Below are 24,759 nucleotides of genomic sequence, written 5' to 3' on the forward strand. Positions count from 1 at the left end.
AACAAGTACATCAGTGATCGCCATCCAGTACATAAATAAATCACACAGTTCTCTTTCACGTTATGTCTCCACTGCCTTTCCCTGCCATAAACAACATGGCCTGTTAGAGTGAAAGGGATGCGAAAGACAGAAAATTAGCAACCCTGTTCTTGAAGAGCAGAAGAACATATAACCAGTAAGAGAACTGAACTGGTTGATCATTCCTTGTGATCCTGTCTAGATTAGTACACAATTGAAAGAAGTGCCAGTGGTCAACAAGTTACTGCTAACAGGCTGGGAATGAATGGCCTCACTCCTTCAAGATGTTCAAACCTTTGCACTTTTAGTTAAAGATAAAATTAAGAATTGGTTCCCGCCTGCCAGATCAGCTAACTAATTCAGTATACACAGTGCCACACATGCTGGCATCCAATGGGCACTGGATGATGTTTCAAAGCTTAGTTATTACTGAAGCTGCACTGATGCAGTAAAATCCAATATATCACTTAATATAACAGAGTGACTGGGTTGCAGGTCCCAGTGTGTGTATATGGAGGTGGGAATAATATTGTCCAACCTTCTTTAATCAGAGGGACAATTCTTACTAAAAAAAATTATGCAGTTAGTGTTTATTAGCTGAACATCGAATAAATATATATATAACATTCATCAATTTGTCCAACATCGCTTTATATTTCTTTCTTCCCCACTCCTCTCTTCTACCTTTCCAGTGTTTTGACTTCTCCTTTACTCTTTCACTCTTCTCCAAAATACAGAGCGATAAGCTGTTCCGGGACACAAACTGAAACCATTCAGACCACTTTGGGGAGGTGGGAGGAAACCGCCTGCATTGAATGGTGCAGAATGTGGCAAGGAATCGGGGGTGGGGGAGATGGGGGGGGTGCTTGATCGGGGCCATCGTTGATAACAGTACCAGTCTAACTCAAAAAGACAAGTCCAGTGGTAACCTGTCAAATCGTGCGAAAGCTTGTCTCATTTTACACTAGACTCTATCCATCTACCTTACTTCCATTCCCGGAATGCCTACAAATCCCAAAGGCTTGAGAAAACCAAATCAGGGACTGCTTTTGTCTCAGTCACACAACCAAATCGCATTCAGCCTCTTCCTGTTGGGAGCATTACTGTTTGGAGCGGCCAGGCCTTTCAATCCACCTTGCCTCCTCACCGCCCCCATCCCCGCCGTCCGTCATCCTCCTGACCCCTCGCCACTAATGCAAGAGCAGAAACAGTGTCAAGTGTCCACACTACAGAACTCTGTCATTACTGATACCTAACTGTTTGTTGAAGACATACGGAGCATCACACGCACATGTAACACGGCGCTTCCAGCGCAAGGCGACACGGCTTGCTTTCACACAACTATAATTTTTTTTTGTTCCTCAATAAATTACTACACGTAGAGCAGGCATGTTAGATGGGTTTTCACGTCAAATGCTTGAAAGGTTGAGTATGTACACGAGTCCTGTTTAATGTCACCAGGTTAAGAGCAGAGTTAGAATTCGAGGCAATCTCAGGCTCCCCCTCAGATCTTTATCTGGGTATTCCTCCTCCTGGACAGCTTTGATCTGAAACACAGGGATGTAATGCCATCAGGAAACACCACAAATGTCAAAGCATTTTCTCACTGTAACAGTCTGATATACTCTGTATATCACTGTAACACTAGTGTACTCTACACCCCTAATGTAATGCTCTGATACACTCTGAACACCTCCCCCACCCCTCCCCCATCACTTTCTGATGTAGTCCAGACCCTTCCGTGCACCATTCAAACAGCTAATCCCAGCATGGTTCTAATCATGGTGGAAATCCAGGTGTTACTGGAACATTTCTCATAGGATTTGGGAAAATCAGAGATGAAGTCGGGATGGTTTGCATTTTAGAACTGGTAGAGTCTTAAAATGAGAAAGGAGCAACTGATTTTGTACTTGAATTCCCAACTCTACAATACGCTCCATACACTGACATTGGCACAGCACATACCTGATTGAGCCAGCGAGGAGGGGGTTGAATGCATACAGCCAGTCCTGCATTTCCTTATCATTGGAGGCCTGCAGGAGGATCCCGCGATGCTCTGTGCATACGGCAAACGTATTTGGAGTCTGCAGAAAGATTCAAGTGAAAAAAGAGTTAAATCCACTTCCAAGGATGAACCACTTCATAAATACAGCAACTATTAATTACTCCTCTCCCCACCCCCACCCAATTCCAACATCAATCAGATCCAAGTACAGCATTACATGCTCTTATTCAGGTTCAGTTGACTGCTTTTTCACTGGAAAGCTTTAATTCCAAATTAATTTACAGGTCTGAATTCCCACCACTCCATACTTATTCCCACTCAATACAGATGTTCCAAATGTATAATTTTCCCCTTATTGCCGTGAATAGAAAATTATTTAATTGTTAATGGTAAAAGGCATCATGTTCGTGGGTACCTGAAAAGTATAAGAGATATCAATTGGAGATGGATCTCACTGTACAATGCATACATTTCCTTATGAAAATACAGTGTATGTATTATATAGCTGTATGTGGTAAACACACTGTATTTTCAGTGTATTTACCACATACCACATTCAGTGTGAGGGTGTCCTTCTCACTCATTGTCAATGGTGAGTATTCTTTTACGTCCTAAGAAATTTCTGTCTCATCATAATCGCATAGTTGACAACGTATCAATTACTTTAAGAATAAAAGGTCTTGTTTCTGGTTGTTGCTGTTCTGAGACACTACCCTGTGTGGAGGGTGCTACATAAGTGCAAGTTGTTGTTGTTGGCAAAGCTTGGCTTTGAAAATAGTCACTTTTATTAGAAGAAGTGCCATGAATTCCCTAGGAATACTGGAGGCAACAGTAAAAAAGTGTGCGTACCTTCAGCATGGCCTGCTGGTCCTCACTGTATTCCACCTGTGCGGATGACAGGTTAAGGATCGCTCGTTCCACTGTGTCCTTGTCAGTGTTGTATATGTAAACATAAGGGCGTCGTACAGCCACAAAGCGTTTGACCCAGCCACTCGTCTGGGGCTCCAGAAAGTGCAGGTATCCCTTTTTTGAAACAATTGCACTGGAAGATATAAGATGATTCAGAGTGAATTTCTTCTGGTCATTTAGCCAGGAACATATATCCACAAAGGGAGTCTGTTCCCTTTCATGAAACAACTGCTACAGATATAACATAATAGGCTGGTGATTCTTCCCACAGTGAGTAACTGATCTCAAATGGTGAGCGAGTGCAACCAATAGGGGGATGATACATACCCACTGGGAGTCAAACACCACACAGCCAGTCACCACAAGTATATCCTGGTCAATAGCTATTGAGCACCATTGACAACAGCCAGTAACCATCTGAACGCAAGATAGGCCCAGCTAATGAAGGGACATTTGGCACAGTTGATGCTACATAATTCTTCAATAGTCTTTAAAATACAGACCAGTTTGTACCCATCCAACACTTTGGGACATCCACCCGATGTGAAGGATGCTGTATAAATATAAATTGTATTGTAGTGTACCTCACTCTGATCTCCTGGATGTCAGCTACAAATGCTCTAGTGATTCCCTTCTCGGGCTTTGCCTGTACTGGAGATTTCTTCAGTTCTCCGTCCTGCATTAAGTCGGAATCTGGAGTCACAACTCTAGACTGGGCCTCTGGAGTCCTGGTATAAAAATCACAATTATTAAATAGTATTGTAATCAAAGCAACAGTCAAATTGTTATCATTTAACATTTGTACATAATGTAACACTCTCTGATATACTGTGACAACACCCTGCTATACCTCATACTCTTCACTGTAATATTGATACATGCCACACTACTGATGCTGACTGTAACACTCTGATACAAGCCACACACCTCACTGAAACACTCACTGGTTTATTTACTTGTGAACTCCAGGTTCTACTGTCAATAATAATAATAATAATAATTAACCTTTGTGATAAATTGCTTAGCCTACATGTGTTACTGAAGTTGTCACAACTGTTATACATAAACTTTAACAAGCGTATTTCAAAGCTTCTGTGATCCCTAACCTCAGCTCTGTGGCGATGTACTGGCCTTCCATTAGGGAGGGGCAGGTGGAGGAAGGGGGCAGTGTGGTGTTGCTCAGTGCAGAGAATGACGTATCTCTTGTTAGGGTGACGGACATCTCAGATAACTGCAGAAAACAGAACAAATAGGAGAAAAGTGAAAAGTGTCAAAAATTGGCTATCTTCCCCTACCCCCCACCAGATCATTTTATCAGAGGAAAAGAGAAACCCTGAATGCAATAATTTAAAACAAAACCATTTGAATGATCAGTTTAATGTTTCCAGTACGACTGAAACACTGAACACAATTCATATCCTGAAGTGTGATACACCATACCGACCTGTCCACTCCTTCCGCTTAGTGGGCTCCGTCCTATCCCCCACAATTGGTGGTTGGACCTTCAGCCTCTCTGCCCCACCCACTGGAATCCTATCCCACAACAAGTCCCTTCAACACATCCCCCCACACCCCCGCCTCGTTCAAGTCCCGTCTCAAGACCCTCCTCTTTGAACGCGACTTCGGTCACCCTCCTAACCCTACCCTCCCAGCCCTCCACTCCTTCTGATGATTGATTCAGCGCCTTGGGATGGCTTCCCGACACGAAAGGCGCTTTACAAATGTCATTTTGTTATTGTTGTTATTGATACCTGGATTGAGGATTTGCACTGGTTCATGTGACGGATAAGAAGAGAAACATTTTCAGAAAGAAAGAGAAAAAGATTATTTTTTTCAGGAGAGGAGAGATTCTCAGACGTACCTTGCTCTCGCTGGCACTGATGCAGACGTGGCTGTATTCCCTGTTGAATGTGTGAGACAGAAGTCGGAGGCACTGAAATAGAAAATAACACATGGTAGTTTGTGTTAGCTTTCTTATTGTTGAACCACCTTACTCTCTGCCTTCAGAGTACTCAGATTGCTGTCGCCCTCTCTCCCCCGCCCGCCTTCAAAAGGACATTCACAGCATTTTGTACTCCCATCACATCCCCTCGTTGGTTCGTCAATAAGAGGTGTGCTTGTGAAAGAAAACCTCATAGTTTGCGTGTCTTCCAAATGTGCTTTCCATTTCTGTGAATGTTTCTGGTAAAAATTGCGCCACGGGTTAAAACAAACATTGGTAAAGACTTTGTGAGGCGAGGCTATTGTTGGATGTTCTTCAGTCCTACAAATCTGCTTGATACGCACTGTCGTGGATATGTGCGTATAATTATATAATTAAAGTTATAAAATTTGAGTAGAACAGAGAAAGAGGATTGCTTGACATCTAAACCGTACTGCACTTGGACTCATTTGGGGAAAAAAGGTTAATTATCAATTTAGATCTCAGATGCTATCCCAAACCCCACCCTCAGTACCTTGGCTGCCAACTCTTTTTGGCGTTCGGTGGTGGTGGTGGTGGTATTGGAGGTTGGAATCTGTGTGTCACTTCCTATTGAGTGAAGGCTGTTGGTTGAACCGATGCTCTGGGATTCACTGAAGTCCTCGCTGTTGTATGAGGAAACTGAATCAAATCCTGACTTCTGGGTGGTCTCTAGCTTCTCGCGCAGCAGCAGGTAATGTCTGGTCTTCTCTACCTGCAGGCAGCCAAACAAATGGTCCCCGATAAATAGTTATGGTTAAAGAAGCGTCTGATAATTGGAATGTACCTTTTAACTGGCGAGTTGATTCGTCAGTGGCCCCTGTGAATGAATATCCTCCAATAGGACACCCCTCTATCAGGACCTCATTTAAAGTTATGTCACGTCACATCAGAACTACCTTTAAAGAACGTAACCCCATTAGGTCAGATCACTGTTTGGACTAAGAGTTTCCCCATCAGAATACTCTTCAGAGAGGAGACCTCACCATTCAAGACCACTGGTTATGTTTGGAAAGCAGAAGAATTCTTCAAAAATTACAATACCAAAAGATTTTATTTGAAATCTTGCATTGAAGCATTTTCACCCCAACCTCCCACCACTGGCTGGTTACAGGGACTTGTACTGTACCTCTTGCAACAGACTAAGTTTCTCCAGCTCCCACTGGTGATCAAGAATGAGACTGTCACTACGAGGTCGCCAGCCGGCCAGATTCTCCTCTCCACGGACGTACGCAACAGAGGTGTCCAGGATCCTCCTGCGTCTTCGCTGCATGCCTGAAAACATATGGTTGATCAATGTTGCCTCCAAAGTGCAAGCAACAGGTAAAAGTTATGTTCAATCCAGAAAAGCAGCAGACTGATTAGAGATGGGGGAAACGATCAGGGTCATAGCAGCACAGACCACCGTGGCAGTGTGACGGGGGCAGAAAGGCATTGAGGAGAGGAGTGTGGTAATAGGGAGCATATCAGAGTGGCAATAAGCAGCATGGCAATGGGCTGTATGGCAATGGGAAATTGAGCAGCACAATATGGGGGAGCACGGTATCATGGCGTTGGGCAGGTCTTACTACCTGGGCTTCCAGCATCCGCTACTCGGCAGAGGCTCAGCTCGTATACACCCGTCACTCGGTTACTGCAGATTACAACAACAACAAAATTACATTTGTAAAGCGCCTTTCAAGTCAGGAGGATGTCTCAAGATGCTGGACAGACAGAGTTATGGAACCGAGCTGAGGGTCAGGGTGGGGGACAGGGGGAGGGGGAAGCAGGAAGATCGAAAGCACGGTCAAAGAGGAGGGTCTTGAGGTCGGTCTTGATGGTGTGGAGGCAGGGGGCGAGATGGAGGGACTGCGGGATGGGTACAGAGTGGCGGAAGGCCTCCCCGTCGTTAGTGGTGCGAGGAAGGCGGGAGACGTGAAGCAGACTGAAGCCCGCTGAGTGGAAGGAGCGAATAGGGTGGTAGGGGGTTAGGAGGTCGGAGGGGTAGGGGGAAGCAAGACTGTGGAGGACTTTGAAGATCAGGACCAGGATCTTGAACTGTATCCTCTGTGTGATGGGAAGCCAATGGAGTTGGACAAGGATTGGGGTGATAGGGTCACGGAGCCTAGTGCAGGAGAGGACATGGGTTGCAGAGTTCTGGATGATCTGCAGCCTGTTGAGGGAGGAGTTGGGGAGGCCGACAAGCAGTGAATTTGCATAGTCGAGCCTCGATGTAATGAAGGCATGTATGAGGGTTTGGGCGGCTTGCAGTGTAAGACAGTGTTGGAGCCGGGCGATGTTGCGGAGGTGGGGGAAGGCAGAGCGGGCCATGGCGCAGATGCGGGGTAGAAAGTATAGTTAAGGGTCAAACAAGATCCCAAGGTTCCGGACAAGCAAGGTGGAGTGTGCAACCATGGATGGTGATGCTGTCAGCCCCTGAGCTGAGAAGGAGATGAAGTGCAGGCAGTGTGAGAGGTACGATCTGAACAAATCAAGGACAGTGCCGTTGAGGTGAGAGGAGAGGCGGGGGATGAGGATAGAGTGGTCGACGGTGTCGAAAGCAGCAGAGAGGTCAAGGAGGACGAGGAGGCAGAGGGAGCCTTGGTCGCAGATGGACAGAATGTCATTTGTCACTTTGACCAGGGTGGTTTCTGTGCTGTGGGCGGTACGGAAGCCCAATTGGAGGTGTTCGAGAAGGGAGAGGCAGGAGAGGAAGGAGCGAAGCTGAGAATCAACAACTCGTTCCAGGACCTTAGAGAGGAAGGGGAGGTTGGAGATGGGCGGTAGATAGGGAATAGAGAAGGGTCCAGGGAGGGTTTTTTAAGGATAGGAATGATGACAGTGTTTTTTAAAGGGGTGGGAACAGTACCAGAGGACAGGGAGAGGTTAACAATGTCAGTGAGTACAACAACAACAAGAACAAAATTCCATTTATTGAGTGCCTTTCACGTCGGGAGGACGTCCCAAGGCGCTGTACAGTTGGGTCAGGACCCGAGCAGGGGGGATATGGTCAGGGTGAGGGGAGGGAAGGGAGGGAGCGAGGAGGGGGTAGAGAGTCGAGAGGGGAGCTGAAGGCACGGTCAAAGAGAAAGGTCTTGAGACCGGCCTTGAAGGAGGAAAGGGAGGAGGCGGCGAAGGCACTGGGGGATAGAGTTCCAGAGCCTAGGGGCTGAGAGGCTGAAGGCCCGGCCACCGATGGTAGGGCGGTTGGGGCGGGGGATGTGGAGCAGACCGGAGCCAGAGGAACGGAGGGTACGGGCAGGTAGGTAGGGGGATAGCAGGTCGGAGAGGTAGGAGGGAGCAAGGCCGTGAATGGCCTTGTAGGTGAGGGTGAGGATCTTGAATTCGATCCTCTGGGGGATGGGGAGCCAGTGGAGGCGAGCGAGGGTGGGAGTGATGTGGTCACGGTGTCTGGTGCGGGACAGTACACGAGCTGCAGAGTTCTGAATGACCTGCAGCTTGTGGAGGGAGGTGGCGGGAAGGCCGGCGAGGAGAGAGTTCCCATAGTCCAGCCTTGAGGTGATAAAGGCGTGGACCAGTGTTTCAGCAGCGTGAGGGGTGAGGTAGTGCCGTAGTCTGGTGACATTCCGGAGGTGATGGAAGGCGGTGCCAGTTGTGGCGCGGATATGAGGGAGAAAGGACAGCTCAGGGTCGAACAGAACCCCGAGGTTCCTGACTGGCTTTGAGAGGTGGAGAGTGCAGCCTTGGATGCTGATGTTGTCAGCGCCTGAGGTGCGGAGGCGCTGACGTGAGCCAATCAGGAGGGCCTCAGTTTTGCGCACGTTGAGCTGGAGAAAGTTATCTCTCGTCCAGGACTCGATGTCGGACAGGCAGCTGTCAGGACATCGGTGGTCGTGGAGTTGAGGGTAGAGGAGGAAAGGTAGAGTTGGGTGTCATCCGCATACATGTGGAAGTTAACCCCATGTCTGCGGATGATGTCACCAAGGGGGAGCATATAGAGGGTGAAGAGGAGGGGACCGAGGACAGAGCCTTGAGGGACACCGCACGAGACAGTGCGGGGGCCGGAGGAAAAATCATTTGTGGAGACAAAGTGAAGACGGTGGGAGAGGTACAACCTAAACCACTCAAGGACAGGGCCTTGAAGGTTTAGGTGGGATGGGAGGACAAGCGGTGGAGGAGGATAGCATGGTCGACCGTATCGAATGCTGCCGATAGGTCGAGGAGGATGAGGAGGCAGAGGGAGCCCTGGTCACAGATGGTCAGGATGTCATTGGTGACCTTGACCAGGGCAGTTTCTGTGCTATGGGCAGCACGGAAACCCGATTGAAGGGGTTCGAATAGTGAATGGTTGGAGAGGAAAGAGCGCAGCTGGGAGGCGACAACTCGTTCCAGGACCTTGGATAGGAAGGGGAGGTTGGAGATGGGCCGGTAGCTTGATAGCTGCGACGCATCAAGGGAGGGTTTTTTTAAGGTGGGAGTGATGGTGGCAGTTTTTAAGGGAATGGGAATAGAGCCAGAGGAGAGGGACAGGTTGATGATGTCTGTGATATGTGGGGCAAGGAGGTGGAGCTGGGAGATAAGGAGTGGAGTGGGGATGGGGTAAGGAGGTGGAGCTGGGAGGTAAGAGGGGGATAGGAATGGGATCCAAGGAGCAGGTGGTGGGTTTCATACAGGTTCTGGTGGTGATGGGAGAGGAGAGGGAGACGAGTTCAAAGGTGTGGAGGGAGGGTTGGGTAGGGGCTGGGGTGGGAGGAGGAGATGGACAGGGGGTAGCAGTTGCAGCGGCAGAGGCAACTGAGCGGATTCCCTTGTCTTTGGATTCGAGGAAGCTCAGCATCGCCTTGCAGTTGGCATTTGAGGTGAGGATGGGTAAGGCATGAGAGGGTGGGCGGAGGAGTCGGTTCGTGATGGAGAAGAGGAGCCTGGGGTTGTTCTTAGCCTCCAAGATTGTCTTGGAGTAGAACAATGATTTAGCGGATTTAGATTAATCACAAAAAAGAAAAGATACATCATGCAGCTAGACCCACAGTTACATCACCCTGCCTCAAGCAGAGACCTGACTTAGTACAATCTATCTGACCCCCCACCTTGTAAGGGTTAAGTGCTCTGCACCTGAGCACCTCAACAGAGCTTCAGGATCTCAGCAGTCAGTGTATTGAGTGATTGAGATTCAGCTTATTGATGCTCTATGCCATGCACTGGTGTAAGGTGGTTAGTGAAGGGAGGACCTTTTGTACTAAAATGGCAAGTTATCCACCTCAGCTGTGCCCCCAGGAGTGCGGGAGTGCAGGGACCTAGTGGAAGGAAACGTAAAAAGGCAACCTGCACTCTCACAACACCTTGTGACTAGTTACCGGAGGATTGGCAGAGCCTGGTGATCCTCTTGAGCAGTGAAGAGGTGGTGGGTTGGCACAAAAAAAACAAAATTAGTGAGAGTAAAACAAACTATAAGCAACATAGTGCAACTTACATTTACCCTTTTAGGTCGGAAGAATGTCCGAATAATAATAATAATAATAATTATTATTATTATTATTATTATTAATAATAATAATAAGAATGTCCCAAAGGTCTTGACACCCAAAACAGACCCAATACTAGTGAATTAAACCCTGGCTCGTGAGTGAGGTAAGAGAATCAATAGCTTTCTCTGTCTGTTCTGATTTCAAACAGGGAGAGGGATTCCATTGGTTTTGACCCCTACCTTTCTGATGCTTTCAAGCTTCCACTGCCAAAGAGGTTGCGAATGGAGCGGGAGGCCGGAAGCCTGGCGTCTCGTGTGTAGAACACCATGCAGAAGTCTTTGGTGACGACCGCAGGCTGTGAGCAATTCTCCATCTGAGAGAAAAAACGTTCAAGAAGAAGGTTCAAAACAAGTCCACCACGGCACAGGGCACACGGGTCAGTTGGAACGTCAGTAAGGATGAATTATTATCTGTGTGCGTTTCATATTTTTATCCTCCCCAACTTTTATTTTGGTGGATTTTGTGCTCATAAGTGCTAGAAATTAAATCAAACGTTTCCCATGAAGCATTTCTAGGGCATGTGCCTCATCACATACCTGGATGCAGAACAGAAAAGGAAGAAAATCTACCAGTGTCGTAAGGGTTGTAATTGAAACAAATTTTGTCATCTCACTGCAGTTCTTGCTGGGTTTGGTGCTCACAGCACGAAACGGCTCATGGTGTATCTTTCTCAGAGAGGCCAGGAGGATGCCTGATGAGGTCACACTAGTCATGTGAAGGGTATTCTTTTGAGGTAAAGGTACTTGTGCAGAGGAGGAAGGACGTATCCTGTTAGTGCACTCGCGCACACACAGGAGTCACAGGGAGCTCAGCAATGACACTGAGTGCCAGGAGTGGAATAGCGTTCAGTTCCCTGCTCCTTTGTTTGTCTCTCGATCGCTTTTGGATGCCAGCAACGATTGCCTACCTCCAGGTATGCAGACAATGTCATGTAGATCTTTTCTCCGTACGGTGTCACTCTGTTCAGCAGCAGAGAGTTGTGCATGGAGCTGTCCCAGCTGGCCTCAAATCGGTAAAAGGTCCTGTAAAAATGGGCAACTTCCAGTCACCTGACTCAATACTCAAACACAACTCGGAATCCTTGTTTTTGCTTTCTTCAACAAATAAAATGGGAACATGAGGAAAGTCCCCAAAAAACTCAAGAGAAACTATAGAATTATTATTTCTTTATACTATTGTCCACTCCGTCTTATTAAGTGGATTCACCCAGGAATTTCGTTATTTGTATCTTGCTTTTTGTTCCTATTTGTATCTGTCAGTAATAATCCTTGCATTAAGCAGATCTGAGCAGGAGTTTAAAAGGGACTTTACACAGAGAATGGTGAGAATGTGGAACTCACTGCTGGGAGCTGTTGAAGCAGAAAGCATCAACATATTTAAGAAGAAACAATAGATATATGGGGGAGAGGGAATGGAAGGACTTGAGAGGGGATTGAAAAAGGTTGTGGGGTGAGGCTTGTGTGGAGAAAGCCACTGGCCAGATTCCAAAGGGTGTCTGGGACCGATGAAACTGTACCTCAGATCGTCAGTGCTGCCAGGAGCAAAGAAAAATCAATTAAAGGGTGAAGCTAGCAAAGAAAACAGATGGATGGTCTCTCTGCTCTCTCCCAGTTCTATTAATTTACAGATCCCTGTTATTCATAAAGAAAGCAAGAACATTTAGTTAACAAGAACAATTACAAAACAATGTTGGAAAGTATCTTTCCTGTGAATTCAGTTCAATGCTGGAGTTTTATACAGTAATTTGTCACTGGACAAATTCTTAGTGAAAGACCAGGAATAATAGACAGACATGGAGTGAGGAATGAAGCATGAAGGGACACACACTGACACAGACAAAGGATGAAGGCTCTAGAGGCAGCAACAAGCTGAATTTAATTTTACAGAATTTGGGCCATTTTTCTTCCTCTAGGGTTTGTGTTCACTTTCACTGAGCGACTAAACTGGCTAGGGTTAAATACTGCACAATCTGCCACCGATGCCAACAGAAGGCAATGCTGGGAGGTCGAATTCCAACCACTGTGCTTTGGTGTCTTAGCTGACAGGTTGAAGAGGTTGAAACTACACTGGAATGAAATCTGGGGATTTTTTTTATAAAATAAAGTTTGTAAAGGAGATTTGTGTAAGAGTTATGAACAGTTTATATGAATAGTGTAGCAGGTAATATATAACAGTAAATACTGGATTATTCATCTCAGTGTACTCTGGCATGCTTTCACAAATCTTCCTTTTGTTATGGGAGACCGGAGCCGATACTGAGACATACATAAATCACGCAGCGCCACACATGGATTGCATGTCAACTTTAACTGGAGGGTGCTGTAGATAACATTAATGTTGCAGTACTCGATGACTGCTACGGAGGGAGGGTGTAGCGCACAGATCAATGGAACAGGTAACAGCTGAGAAGCAATCAGAGTAACTAGTGAGAGGGGAGTGAATTAGACATTTTCTGACTTAACGGAAAAAGGCAACTGGCTAATATCTTCGTGGGTGAAGATATTAGAGCGTTCACTAATGCTAGTGAAATTCAGGAAGGCACCGTCTCTTTGCCTCTGGGTTTTGGCTCTGATGAAACATATCGCTGTTGTTGGTGTGTATTCATTTTATCAAAATAATAAGATGTGAAGACTCACAACATTTCTTGTGAGATTATCCTTTGTTCTTCAGCCAATAAGAAAGATATTGTTAAAGAGAGTAACTGCAATGATGAAATTGAAATTCTCCTTAAATGACAATGAGCGATAAAACTCCAGCATCTCACCCGCTGTTCACAAGCCCTGAACATTACAGTGCAATGAATTTCTTTATTCAATGAATATGTCGGCAATGGTTTAGATCAGAAGCAGGTGACAATTTACAGCCATCCTCAGAAGGCTTGCATTGTGGTGGTAAAGGAAAATTCCATAGTACATGATTCAACTCAACATTTAATATGCAGATTCCAAGTTGGCAACTAAAAATGATTTGATTCTCTCCTCTGGCTCTGAAAGCAGGTCAGACACCTCCAATAGACCTGCCATCACCAGTGGCACAAGAGCCATCATCAAGAAGGGCAGTGGGCAAGTAGGGGACTTGATCTGTGGTTATTGGGGAGGGGGTAAGTATATTATTAAAAGTGGAGATTTCCTCCCCTGCTCTGCTCTTTATTACAACTGAGACTGTAAACTAGGGGAGTCATAGACCCTAACCTAAACCTCTGTGGGGTAGGGAATGAGTGGACTGGCAGACTGCACTGTTCCTGTAAACACTTAAGGTCATGGCTGGGAGCTTCTTTCTAGTCTGCACCAGGAATCAAGTGAATCATGGATCTACACTTCAGGTAATAAAAAGTAGTGGATTCTAATTGAATGCAGTTACCCCCACTTCTTGGCAAAATCCAGAATTCAGTAAAATGGGAACAGCAAAAGGGAATAGTGTAAAAAAAATAGAATGTGTACAAGGATAGAAATGGAAAGAAAATGAGGGTCTCTGATTCGAGCCTGTCTTTTGGAGTTAGATAGATGTGACTCACTGTTCCAGGATGAGGATGGAGGGCTATCAGCCACACAGACCTCTAGCCAGGCTATTTAAAGAGGCCAACAGGCTTCGTTCACAAGGAGTATTGTGCAGTCTCTGAAGACCAAGAGAAGGCCAAGCACAATAACTTCAGGAAGAGGAAATAGATTTGCAAAGGGAAACCAGGGACAAGTTTAGGAACAATGAGACGCAAAGTACATTTGGGGAAATGTAAATGGAAAAATTGCAAAAAGCTGACTACCTGCACAAAGAAAAAAAGAATAAAATAGAGAAGTGGAATAAAAAAAAGTTAAAATGAAAGAGTTTGCTCACGAAGCAGTTTGGGCTCATTCCCTGGTTGTTTGAGGGCAACACTGACCAAAGATTGGATTTAACCACAGACTGAGAAGAGAGAGAGTGTAAAATGACAAAAATAAATTTAAAAAAACACAATTCTTGGAGCAGAGAGAACATCTGTATTCTCATCCCACTTGTCTGAGATGCGAGATGGATTTGAAATTTGGTCTGATCCTTCAGATGTACTAAACTATTCAAATTTGACACCAGTCTCCATTCATGATATCAAAACCGGAAGTGAGAATTGTCTTCTGGGATCACAGGTAAAGAAATATTGTACATTATAGGCAGAATTTGGTGTCAAACATTAGCCAATATTCCAAGAAGTATTTCTGTCTCTGGGATATTACATTTTGACCCCTTTGTGTTTGTCACTCTGTGGAGGTTGTACTGTTCAACTGTTCATATAAAAACTGGTCCCTTGCAACTTCCATGACTTGACATGTATTGAGCTGTGTCAGACCTGCTACTGTTTGTGTTAGATGCAAGGCAAAGATTCCTCAGCACTGTTCGCTCCCCTCTTTCACAATTTCCCTTGAATACTGTTCTGACAACCTGTTGTGATATCTTGAATAGAACCCTTTGCGGTGTAGTTAAGACGTTACCACCATGCCGAAACAAAACTGTTCACCTTGGACACAATCTAAACCATGCCGTTTTGTTTGATAGACATGAAGGTTAACAAGCACGGAATTAATAAAACCATTCCATTATCTGTATTGGGGGTGTGTAATATCTTCCAGTCTGATGGCGTACAAAATGCTTGAACTTATAAACCCACACTGGGCCACAATATCATAGAATTGTCTGCTTCAAAAAATGAAGCGTAATTATTTTAAAATCATCATTGCTAGTCATTGCTCAAACCAAGCATCCAGTGTAGGCTGGCCTGATATTGGATTCACCCACACCGACCAATATCTGAGGACACTTGATCATTCTGGTTCGGATACTTACACCCCCTCAGGTAATAAAGGTACAGTATTCCTTTTAGAGGTCTCTTTATACAGGGTCATTGTAACAACTATTACTTTTCAATCTCTTACTGCAGAAGGGTAGTGATCATGTTTCTCTCTTCAACCTTCATCACGCAGACTGAAACTGAACTCAAAATTCTTAGGAAGATGTGGAGTTTAAATTATCTTTGCCTGCTTCTTACTCTTTGAAAACCTAACCCTTACACTCGGTTGTAACTCACATTATTCTGCAAATTTATATACTTTCCTATCTGTCCTTTCTTCCTACAATTTAGAGATTTAGAGCACAACAAAAAAAATCAATACATCTTTACTACTTCGTCCTCTGTCTTATTCTTGTAAACCTTGGTGGCATCCTGACCTATTGGCCCTTGACTACCCTTATCAATCAAAATAGAAAGAGCCAGATTTGAATACAAGATTAACGAGCACCACCACAGTATATGAATCCAAGAATAAATTGAGGCTTGGTGCAAATTTCATTGTCGTGATTTAAACCAGATTGTGCCTCCATAAAAGATCTCCTGTTGATTGTTACCCACTGACTCAACTGCACTGCAAATATCTTACAATTGCAAATATTTTACAGTTGCAAAGGGTTGGAAACAGGCCAATGAAAAGGAATACTGTGCCTTTAAATAACAAAAATAGCACAATCAATTGCAATAAAGACACTGTAACAGAGAAACAAATATAATTTTAGGAATCAGCAAGAGGAAAGTCACAATGAAACAGGACATCGCAGACAAGAGAATTGAACAAAAACTAACAAGTGAGACCAGTGTGTAGAAAACAAAAAAAAGCAAGGGACACAGACTCGAGAGAGAGTGAGAGAGAAAAGATCAGCGTGTACCTATTGTCATTTCCATATGTTATGCTTTTTAGTGGAAGCAACCCAGAGACAAACAGAAAGAAAAAAAAAGGAAAAATGTCAGAAATTTTGTCCTCGGGACGTTAAAATGCCATGTTAATGCAGTGAAGCTTAGCCTGAACATTCGGCAGAGAGGGCAGGAAGGGAAGGCAAATGGAACCCTCCACCCTCCCCGACAGCCCAGAGTGCAGACTGTAAACAGGTAGCGTGCATTCTCCTCCGAGAGCAAAAGAATATTCTGCAAAGACCTGAATTGCAAATCATCTTCGGATGCGTTGTGTACTGCAGGCTGCATAACTGAGTTACTGGATACAGTTGATGCCGGTTATTTGGGGCTTGGCCAACTGGCTTTTGTCTGACTGCTAATTCCATCTCTTTAAATTAGCACTGGTGGGATTTGTTTGATAGGCAGGAGATGATCAAGGTTTGGTTTCCATCAGAATATCCCCATTAACAGGCCTCAACTGTAAAAGGATAGAAATGCTGGAGCCAGGAAACATTGGAGGTTCACATGCTGCGCATCAGTAAATTACAAGAGGCATCAGTAGTTATACCTCTTTCCCACTTTATTTATCCTCCAGTAAAAAAAAATGCACATTTAGTGACTTCTTTCTGCCTGTGTGTTAAACTGCCTGGATTTCACCACTGGGAAATATCACATAAATCACTGATGATTTACCTGCAAGAAATTCTACTGCATGTTGCCTTTAAAATCAGGGAGATTTCAATATTGGATGGATAGTGCAATTGGGTTAGAAACAAGTCACAAAGAGCAGAGAGGGTCTCACCATTAATAGAAATCTTCATGTACATAGATGATTTGGTGAGATCTACAGGCAAACACATCTGATTCTCGGATAACGAGGTTAGATTCCGCTTATCTATGGTCAGATCCTTCTTAGGGTAGTTTTAAAGCTACTTCAAAGTTTTTGTCATTAATCAGAATCCGAAAGGGGTTTGTCAGATGAACAAATAAATCCTAATGATTAGTTCCCTTTCAATACACATGATCTCACCACAGTAGTAGTTGAGCGTTGCCCACCTATTAGATCTATCATCTAGCCTGTCGTCACTATCTCTATCTGCTTATTGTGCTTAACTATAGATATTCTACATCTTAGATCCCGATCACTCTTTCTTTCTCTCAAAGATATGTGAAAACCATCAAGCAATCACTCTCGCTTTCTCTCTCACACACACTTTCCATATCACTGTGTTCACATCAATTTATTCCAAAGTCCTCCAATATTGTCTCTGTTCTGAAACAAGACACTTTTCAGGTGTTTAACGGAGCTAACAAATGCAGTATCCACTGCTTTTGCTGAGATTCTGTTCCACGTTCTGTATCTACCACAGTTTGGAGAGCGTGTGGGGAGAGTGTCCTCTTACGGAATTTTAGGAAATGGTTGTGTCTAAAAGAGACTATATTTTTCAGTGAAAGCAATTATATCGCAAGAAGCATTTTCTGTATCATCTGCCCTCGAAGGTAATTTCAATCCAATGCTGTCATGTTGACCTCAGAATGTCTGAATTTCTAAATGGACTTCAAGGAATTTGATTAAAATCCAGCACACAGTCGAATCTCAGCCCAGTGCCAGGCAACACCTCCTCTTATCAAATATAAATTGGCACAAATCTAAATGTTTATAACTGCGTCCCTGTAGTCATTACTATGTGGAATAAAATAAACTGTCAAGTTACACATTCTTTGTGCTTTGATGGATCTTGGTCTCTCCTTACATGAATGTAAACTGAAATGTTGCCTGTAATGGTTACAGAAGGGTGCTTGGAAGTAATTGTGTGTAGTAAGAAATGATGTCAACCCGAGTGTCACTACATGATGTGCTCACAAACAAAGCAGGAGTCCTTGGCTAACAGGTCTACATAGTGACAATACTACATTAACAAGCTGATATCTGCACTCACAGCAGATCAAACTCAATTGAGAAACCCTTATGTAGAGATTACTGTATATAATCTTACTTCATGGACAAAAGTAACATCTAAGATATTTTTGCAAACTAGTTATAGGGATCACTGTGTCCCCAGGCCTAAACTTTATCTCTGGGTTAGAGCCATCTACTGATCCATTGATGATGGCAGCACATCACAGCTTACATTCAGACCATCACACGATGCAATGAGAAGTCCAAGATATCTGGCTAAAGCACTCTGTCATTTATCGAGCACATCAGATCCACTCACTGTCAATGTGCATTGAAGTTTAAAGCATTCGACCAGATTGAATTATGCAACATTTCCACACACACTCTAACCTCCAAATGTCCCTCACAAACATTCAGGTAGAATGAAACAGCAGCAGAAGGTTCAAAAGCAAAGGCCTTTACTAACCCGTCTGTGACCCTGCCTTTAACAATATCAGCTCATATATCACAGCCAATGCAAGCGCTTCATGCAGCCTTTAGCCAACTTAGTGATGGAATCAGGCTTCAGACCAGATCAAGTGGCCCAAACTGACAATGACTGGCAGGTCTTTGCAGAATGTGGTGAAAAGAGAAAAAGTGAAAGGAAACAAACAGTCCAAATAAACAAAGAGAAAACCAAAGGCTTTGATGGGATTTTGGTGCCTGAAAGCTGTTGAAAAATGAATATTTAAGGTTTTTAAAAAAATACCTAGGCATATCCGAATCAAGAAATTGCCTGCAAAAACACAAAAACAATACCTGGTTAGTAGACTCAATAACGTTTGAGCTTTGACTGTAACACCTTAAAGCAAAGCACATGTGGAGGTGTCAGGCCTTGAAAAGACCCTAAGCAGAATAACACAGAAAAGCCACGTTCTTGGAGATAGAAGGTCACAAATACCCGTGAATCAGCTTTGTGGTCATCATGTAACGCTACATTCCCTTTTTAAAAAGGAATTTTCTTTCCAAACTTTACAACTGCAGCACCACTACTACTCATAGAAATGGAGCACCGAAGCATGCGCACATATGCCAGACTGCACTGTGCTTTACCTGCATCAGTATGGTATCTCTCATCCCAACAGAATAGCATTTAGCATCCGATGATTCCTTGGTAATGTAAGGAAACAAGGGGCTTTGGGCAGCTGGACTATAATGTAGAAATGTTTAGCACTCAAGAGGTTAACATGTTCTATTAACTCACTGTTAACCACTGTGCCTGGCCAATCACAGCTGAAGATGTAGTCACCTAAGCAGCCGTTTGCCTGATAAAACTGGAGTAATGTTATTTGAATAGGATACTTTCAAAATTAAATGGGTTGATCGATTTATCATCAGTGCAAGCAATATGGTCCTTTACAGTGAGATCATCAGCCTGGACAGCTGACCTTCCTCCCTTCCTTAAATAGTATTGACCTTTGACTCTATTTTTGCTTTGTTCATCTGCTCTGAAGTATTTAGTGACCTTCTATGCCCATAGTAGGAACAACGCCCAGAGGTTGCACACAGCCAGAATGTCGCAGGGAAAAGCTTTAAGTTATGTCTTCAGAGCCAATGTGAGAAGCTGATTTCACCCTTAAAATAAAGGCACTTTTTGCACACACATACAGACCCACACACACTTGGTGGAGGATACCTGACTAACCAAACAATGTTTACAGAGGCAGAGTTCCAGTTCATTAAAAGATGTTCTCAAGTCTAACATGTCAATAGAAAGCTGAATGACCTGATCCCTTGTGAGTAAAAGCACTGCATTTGCTCTGTTTCTATGAAGGTCATAGCAACTTTGGATTTATAAGCCACTCCAGGGTGTGACTCACAAGCATCAATTCCACATGAATCATCCTGAATCAGCCAACTCCCTGAACCTGAATAGAAGTAAGCATCACACAACAAAGAATGGATGGAATAGTTAATGTCCTTGGATTTTGGATATAGTGGACTGTAGATATATTGGCTTCCAGTCACAATGAAATAGTTTTTAAAAATTGAAAGATTTGCCAGCCCATTTATAAACAGACTGTGTAATATACAAAATTTCATCACTCAGATGTCAACCACATAAGATCACCACCGACTCTTTGATCCTGAGATTCATGTCTGCCAGATTAATTGCAAAGGTAGAATTAATGGCTGATATCTAAGTCCTGGCTCGTGACACCAGTATTGTATCAAATTTCCAACAGGTATTGAAACAATTAACTCAAAAGGTCACAGAGACATCTGTTGCAAGGACGTATGGAATATCAAACTTCAATTCTAATGACTGCCCAGAACAGAAAGATTCTGTGCAATACAAAATATTCACTGCATGTGGTTCACTGCATAATTTATCCAGAAACAGTCAGAATATTTTTAAAGAGTAAAAATGTATCCTAGGGCTATTAAAAGTAAAGCTACCCCACCCTCTTCATCCAGGTAGTGCCCTAGCAATGACCAGGAATAAGGACAAATTCATCTAGGAACCTTGTACCTAAGACTTCCAGCACCGCATCTGTATAGCCTCCTCATGGACGACGACTCAACAGGGACCAGATTGGAGTCAATGTGAAGTTCTGCCAGGTATCTTGAACACTAGTCAAACTTACCTACAGAATAGCCTACAGGCAAGGCTCCATCAGCTGCATTAACAAAGCAATGCAGAATTCAAACGTACTCTCCCAACCAATGCTGGAGCCCTTGCACATCTTGTATTTCTGTTTACATATTGGCTGTGGCGAGTGGAATACTGTCCCTACAGTTTGCTGAATGAAATTCTGTATTTGCACATCCAACTGATCTGAGGTGACTGCATAGGGAGCTCCAGTTGCACACCATTTTCGTTCTGTCCCTGTGCTTCGTGTTGCCTTTAGAATCTGAGATATCCTTCCATCTGTCTTCTCCATCTAGTGTTCCAGATCCTACCAGTGTATTGAGTAGAGCTCAAATTGTTCCAATTGCACTAGTTATTTCTCATGGTGTATCAGCTATACTTGCTGCCCTTGAATTCTCTGATGGGTCAGGCTGATCTGCAAAGGGAAAATATCAAGGCCTTGAAATTTATATCTTGGAACTTAAAGTTTGTCAAGCTGTAGAATGTTTACTAGGTTTTGCACACCCTGTGAATTCACTATAAAAATAAACCAAATGTAAATTCTTAATGAACATTGCATTTTGCATTGAGTAACAATCTTTTGATTTTTATCTGTATACTTATACTTGAATAAAACACTCACCAAGGACTATCACAGAATTCAAAGGCATCAACTTCTTTTACAGAAGTAGTGGAAAAAAATTCTTCCACGCTCTCCTTTCAGCAGCTGTGTTAGATTTTCTCTTTGTTACTTCTGGTCACACTGAAGTTCCTGACATTCATTCAATGTGAGAGATCATGTTTGGCCATCTGTCCATAGGTTATCCAATGGGCTTTGAGGTTTGGTAGTCCCAAAGATGCTGCTTGGTTCATAATAAACTTGACCACCTATGTTGTAACGTTTGGCTTCTTAGATCTTTTATCCACAGATGCTATTTTGCACAACATTATCACTATTAACATCTGAAACTTTCAGAATTTAATGGCAGAATTTATACAAGTAAGAGTGGATAGCTACTTTATAGTTACCACCAGAAAAGCCTTAATGGGGATCTCACATGTGCCCATCACAAGTGTGGAATGAAACGTTCTCTACTCCTAGAAAATAACATGTTAGATTCCAATGTCTGCACAGGAGGTGGTTTCACCCATGGATGTCCATCTCAGAGACTTCAGCGTTTGTACCATTTCATTTGTCCGTTTTAATTCTGTCAGTCTCAGGAAATCTTCCAAGCCGGTTCGCTCTTATTAGTACTCACTGTTCACATGAAACATTCAAAGAAAATGGCATAAATAGAGAAAGGACAAAGAGAAATCGAGGTAACAAAATCCTGCCTCGGAATCTTTCATTCTGATGGAGATGGTTTGTGTTCCTCAAAATAAAATATGAATGCATGTTGGTTTAGGTCTCATTGCAATAATTCCAAATCCCTCCTTTCTTGAGATTTACTGCTGTTACCACTGCTGGAAATGGAGAGTTCAATGATTCTATTATTATACTGAACTGGAAGACATACATATGGGTGGCAAGAGAATGTCATTAATTGGAGGCTCTCCGTGATGGGAAGGGGCATAGGTTCAATGTGTTTCCCCTGAGTTCATTACCTTGGATATCTGCTCATTTATAGAGGGAAAGGGGTCACTTCAGGAAGAAAATCAAGAAAGAGAACACCTGTACCATTTCACACTATCCTTAGCGGCCACTTCAGTGGGATTGACAAAGCCTGGGAAGAGATAGTTCCTTTGTTCTCTTGCCCATAGGATGTGTGCGAGTTGGGAGACCAGGAGATAAATAATTCTGATGGGGAGTATGGGGTAAGGGAAGAAACAAAGGCTTTCACATTCCAATTTAACTTTCTACTTCCTGCCCAGAGGAGTGGGGTGAGTGGTGGTGGTGGTGGGGGGATAGGAAATGGCTGAATCTTTGTGTTAACTGAGGCAATGGATATCAATGCAGTAGAACACGTTTTTACCTCTGCAATCAGTATCAAGCTCTCCCATGTCAAGTATAGCAGCGGTTAAATACTAGATAAAGCTGCGTCTACACTGTCCCATCAAACACTGCATCAAGATGCACATATGCCTAAAAATGTACCTTAGCTGTAATATTAAAAAATTGTCTTCTATTGGGATCATACGGATGGACTAAAATGGTCTATTTTGGTCTTGTTCATTTCTGTGTTAGTATATACTGTAACAACATGGCACAGCTTAATTTCCTATACAACTGTGGCCTCTCTACACAAGATTGATAATTTAATATAAACTTGATCCACATTGTGGGTGTTGGGCTATGGACTCCACACTAGAAACTGGAATTGACTGTCCAGGTCATAAATATCGGAGAGAGAAGCCCAACATCCTATAAGTTTGGGTTTGGAATAGAACCCAGTTGTGAACGGCATGAACACCCCACTCCTTGAGTATCACATAATTATGTTTTAAACAAAGTTTTAGGATATTAAAAGAATGGATTGTAGTTGGCATTTCCTACTGTCAAACTCTGGACCATAATCATAATCAGTCTTCCGGCAATATATTTTTTCAGACTTTTGGGAGTAGTAAAGAGCTGGAAGAGCTTCTGCAACACTAGATACAGATTAGCTATGCAGACCTTTTTAAATTATAGGAGGAAGACTGAAAACATGTTCCAGTAGTGGGGCCTATGGGAGAATATAAACATATCAACTTATTTCAAAACAAACTGGAGGAAATACTGTAGCAAATATGTGCAGTCTATTTAACCAGGATGCTATTTGCTCAGTTCTCCTAGTTTAGTAAACAGGGCTGGAGTGGCTTTCACATCCAAAGCCAACCTACCGATCCTCCTGGGATGGATACATGTAGCCAGCAGTTAGAATATTCAAGGACAGGATGTTGGGATCGATGATGGAATCATCCGATTCTGGTGTGTTCCGGATCCGACCTAAAGACACAGAGAAGATTGGTTGCAAGGGCCAGAGTCAGTGCCAATGTTTTAAACATGTACATCGTCCCATTAGTTATCCAAACAGTGACAGCATGATAGGTTCCTTGGAGCCAATGTAACCTTTACTCTAATACAAATGAATCAAGATGCATTTTGGACTTTATAAACCTCTGTTTTAGGAATGTAATCTTTGTACCCTGTGATACTCTAACCTGGGGAAATTTGCACTCAACCAAGGGAATTACTTTGATTCAAACTATTTGGTTGCTGACTCTGCAGATCTGAAGATCCTGACAGCTATGGGTAGATATTCATAACAAGCTACATTGCTTCACCATATACAATCATTATTGCATTAATTGTTGCCAATATCATTTGGCTTTCCCCACTCTTCGTACTTACCAACAACTAATTCTCGTACTTCCTTCCAATGTATGTCACTTCCTGTCTCATGTACTATAGTAACAGTAATCCGCCTCTGGATCCCCTGTTAGAAGCAAAGTGGAAACACTAATGTTAAACTGGAAGCCATCTCAGATGTCATAAAACTCTTGATAAGCCAAGTACTGTGTAACATTGTTACATCCCAATATGAGTCATACATGTTATAGGTGTTGAAACATTCCTTGATTGCAAGGCTATCAAATGCAAGGCAAGGCTTGTTTAAATCTTAACTCCATATCACATCATATCACTTTAGATGTCTCAAAGAAAGCGTGGAATAAGATAGACTCCATTCAACCTACTTGCTCTCATGAGAAAAAAAAATCAGTTTTACTTGATTGCCTTTGGGGCTGTTGATGTAGAATTTTACATCCATTCCCAGATTGCAACCCTAGCCTCCTGCTCTTCATAGACAAAGTTCCCAATTTCATTAGGTTCCCAGCAACACAAAAACTATTAGGTCCCATGGAGTCTTCATTCATCTTTATATTTATCTGAACAGCCCCTAATCCACTTCTCATTTGAATCAATGGGAGTCTGTTCCACTTGTCCACTAAGCTATTGGAAATTAAGTTTTGTCCAATTCCTAGTTTCTCTTATAGCTTGTTGATTTTAAACCAAGTCCTCAACTTTTGAGTTCTGCTCCCAGCTAAATAATTGGATACCTCTACATCAGCTTTTATTGAACATGATTGATATTGGCTAAATGGTATTACCTGGTGTAATAGGAATATCCCATGACATGGCATACCACTTCTGTGGTCAACAACAGAAGGAATGTACCTGTGGAAAGAAAGGGAAGTTTTGTCATTCAGAATCAGTAACTTGA

The 24,759-nt window shown here is 43.3% G+C and overlaps 1 protein-coding gene across 11 annotated transcripts in view; it reads right to left on the reverse strand.

Annotated features, from left to right (window-relative positions):
- Positions 1–537: 537 nt before the first annotated feature.
- The window catches only part of kif1aa (kinesin family member 1Aa), a 96,157-nt gene continuing 71,935 nt past the window's right edge, over positions 538–24,759 (reverse strand). For 4 of the 11 annotated variants that reach the window (XM_042338956.1, XM_042338965.1, XM_042338955.1 and 1 more), the window contains 15 exons: positions 24,647–24,713; positions 23,889–23,973; positions 23,378–23,483; positions 18,695–18,721; positions 11,265–11,379; positions 10,537–10,670; positions 6,464–6,525; positions 6,022–6,167; positions 5,389–5,607; positions 4,794–4,865; positions 4,039–4,163; positions 3,517–3,660; positions 2,873–3,065; positions 1,984–2,102; positions 538–1,565 (listed from right to left, as the gene is read on the reverse strand). In XM_042338956.1, coding sequence (XP_042194890.1) covers positions 1,523–1,565; positions 1,984–2,102; positions 2,873–3,065; positions 3,517–3,660; positions 4,039–4,163; positions 4,794–4,865; positions 5,389–5,607; positions 6,022–6,167; positions 6,464–6,525; positions 10,537–10,670; positions 11,265–11,379; positions 18,695–18,721; positions 23,378–23,483; positions 23,889–23,973; positions 24,647–24,713 — 1,657 coding nt within the window. In that variant the 3' untranslated portion in view covers positions 538–1,522. Of the gene's footprint in view, positions 1,566–1,983; positions 2,103–2,872; positions 3,066–3,516; positions 3,661–4,038; positions 4,164–4,793; positions 4,866–5,388; positions 5,608–6,021; positions 6,168–6,463; positions 6,526–10,536; positions 10,671–11,264; positions 11,380–16,042; positions 16,067–18,694; positions 18,722–23,377; positions 23,484–23,888; positions 23,974–24,646; positions 24,714–24,759 lie in introns of all 11 variants that reach the window. The other 7 variants (XM_042338960.1, XM_042338961.1, XM_042338957.1 and 4 more) reach the window with 3 other exon arrangements.

Source organism: Callorhinchus milii, unplaced genomic scaffold (assembly GCF_018977255.1).
Source record: "Callorhinchus milii isolate IMCB2004 unplaced genomic scaffold, IMCB_Cmil_1.0 Scaffold11, whole genome shotgun sequence".
Lineage (NCBI taxonomy): Eukaryota > Metazoa > Chordata > Chondrichthyes > Chimaeriformes > Callorhinchidae > Callorhinchus > Callorhinchus milii.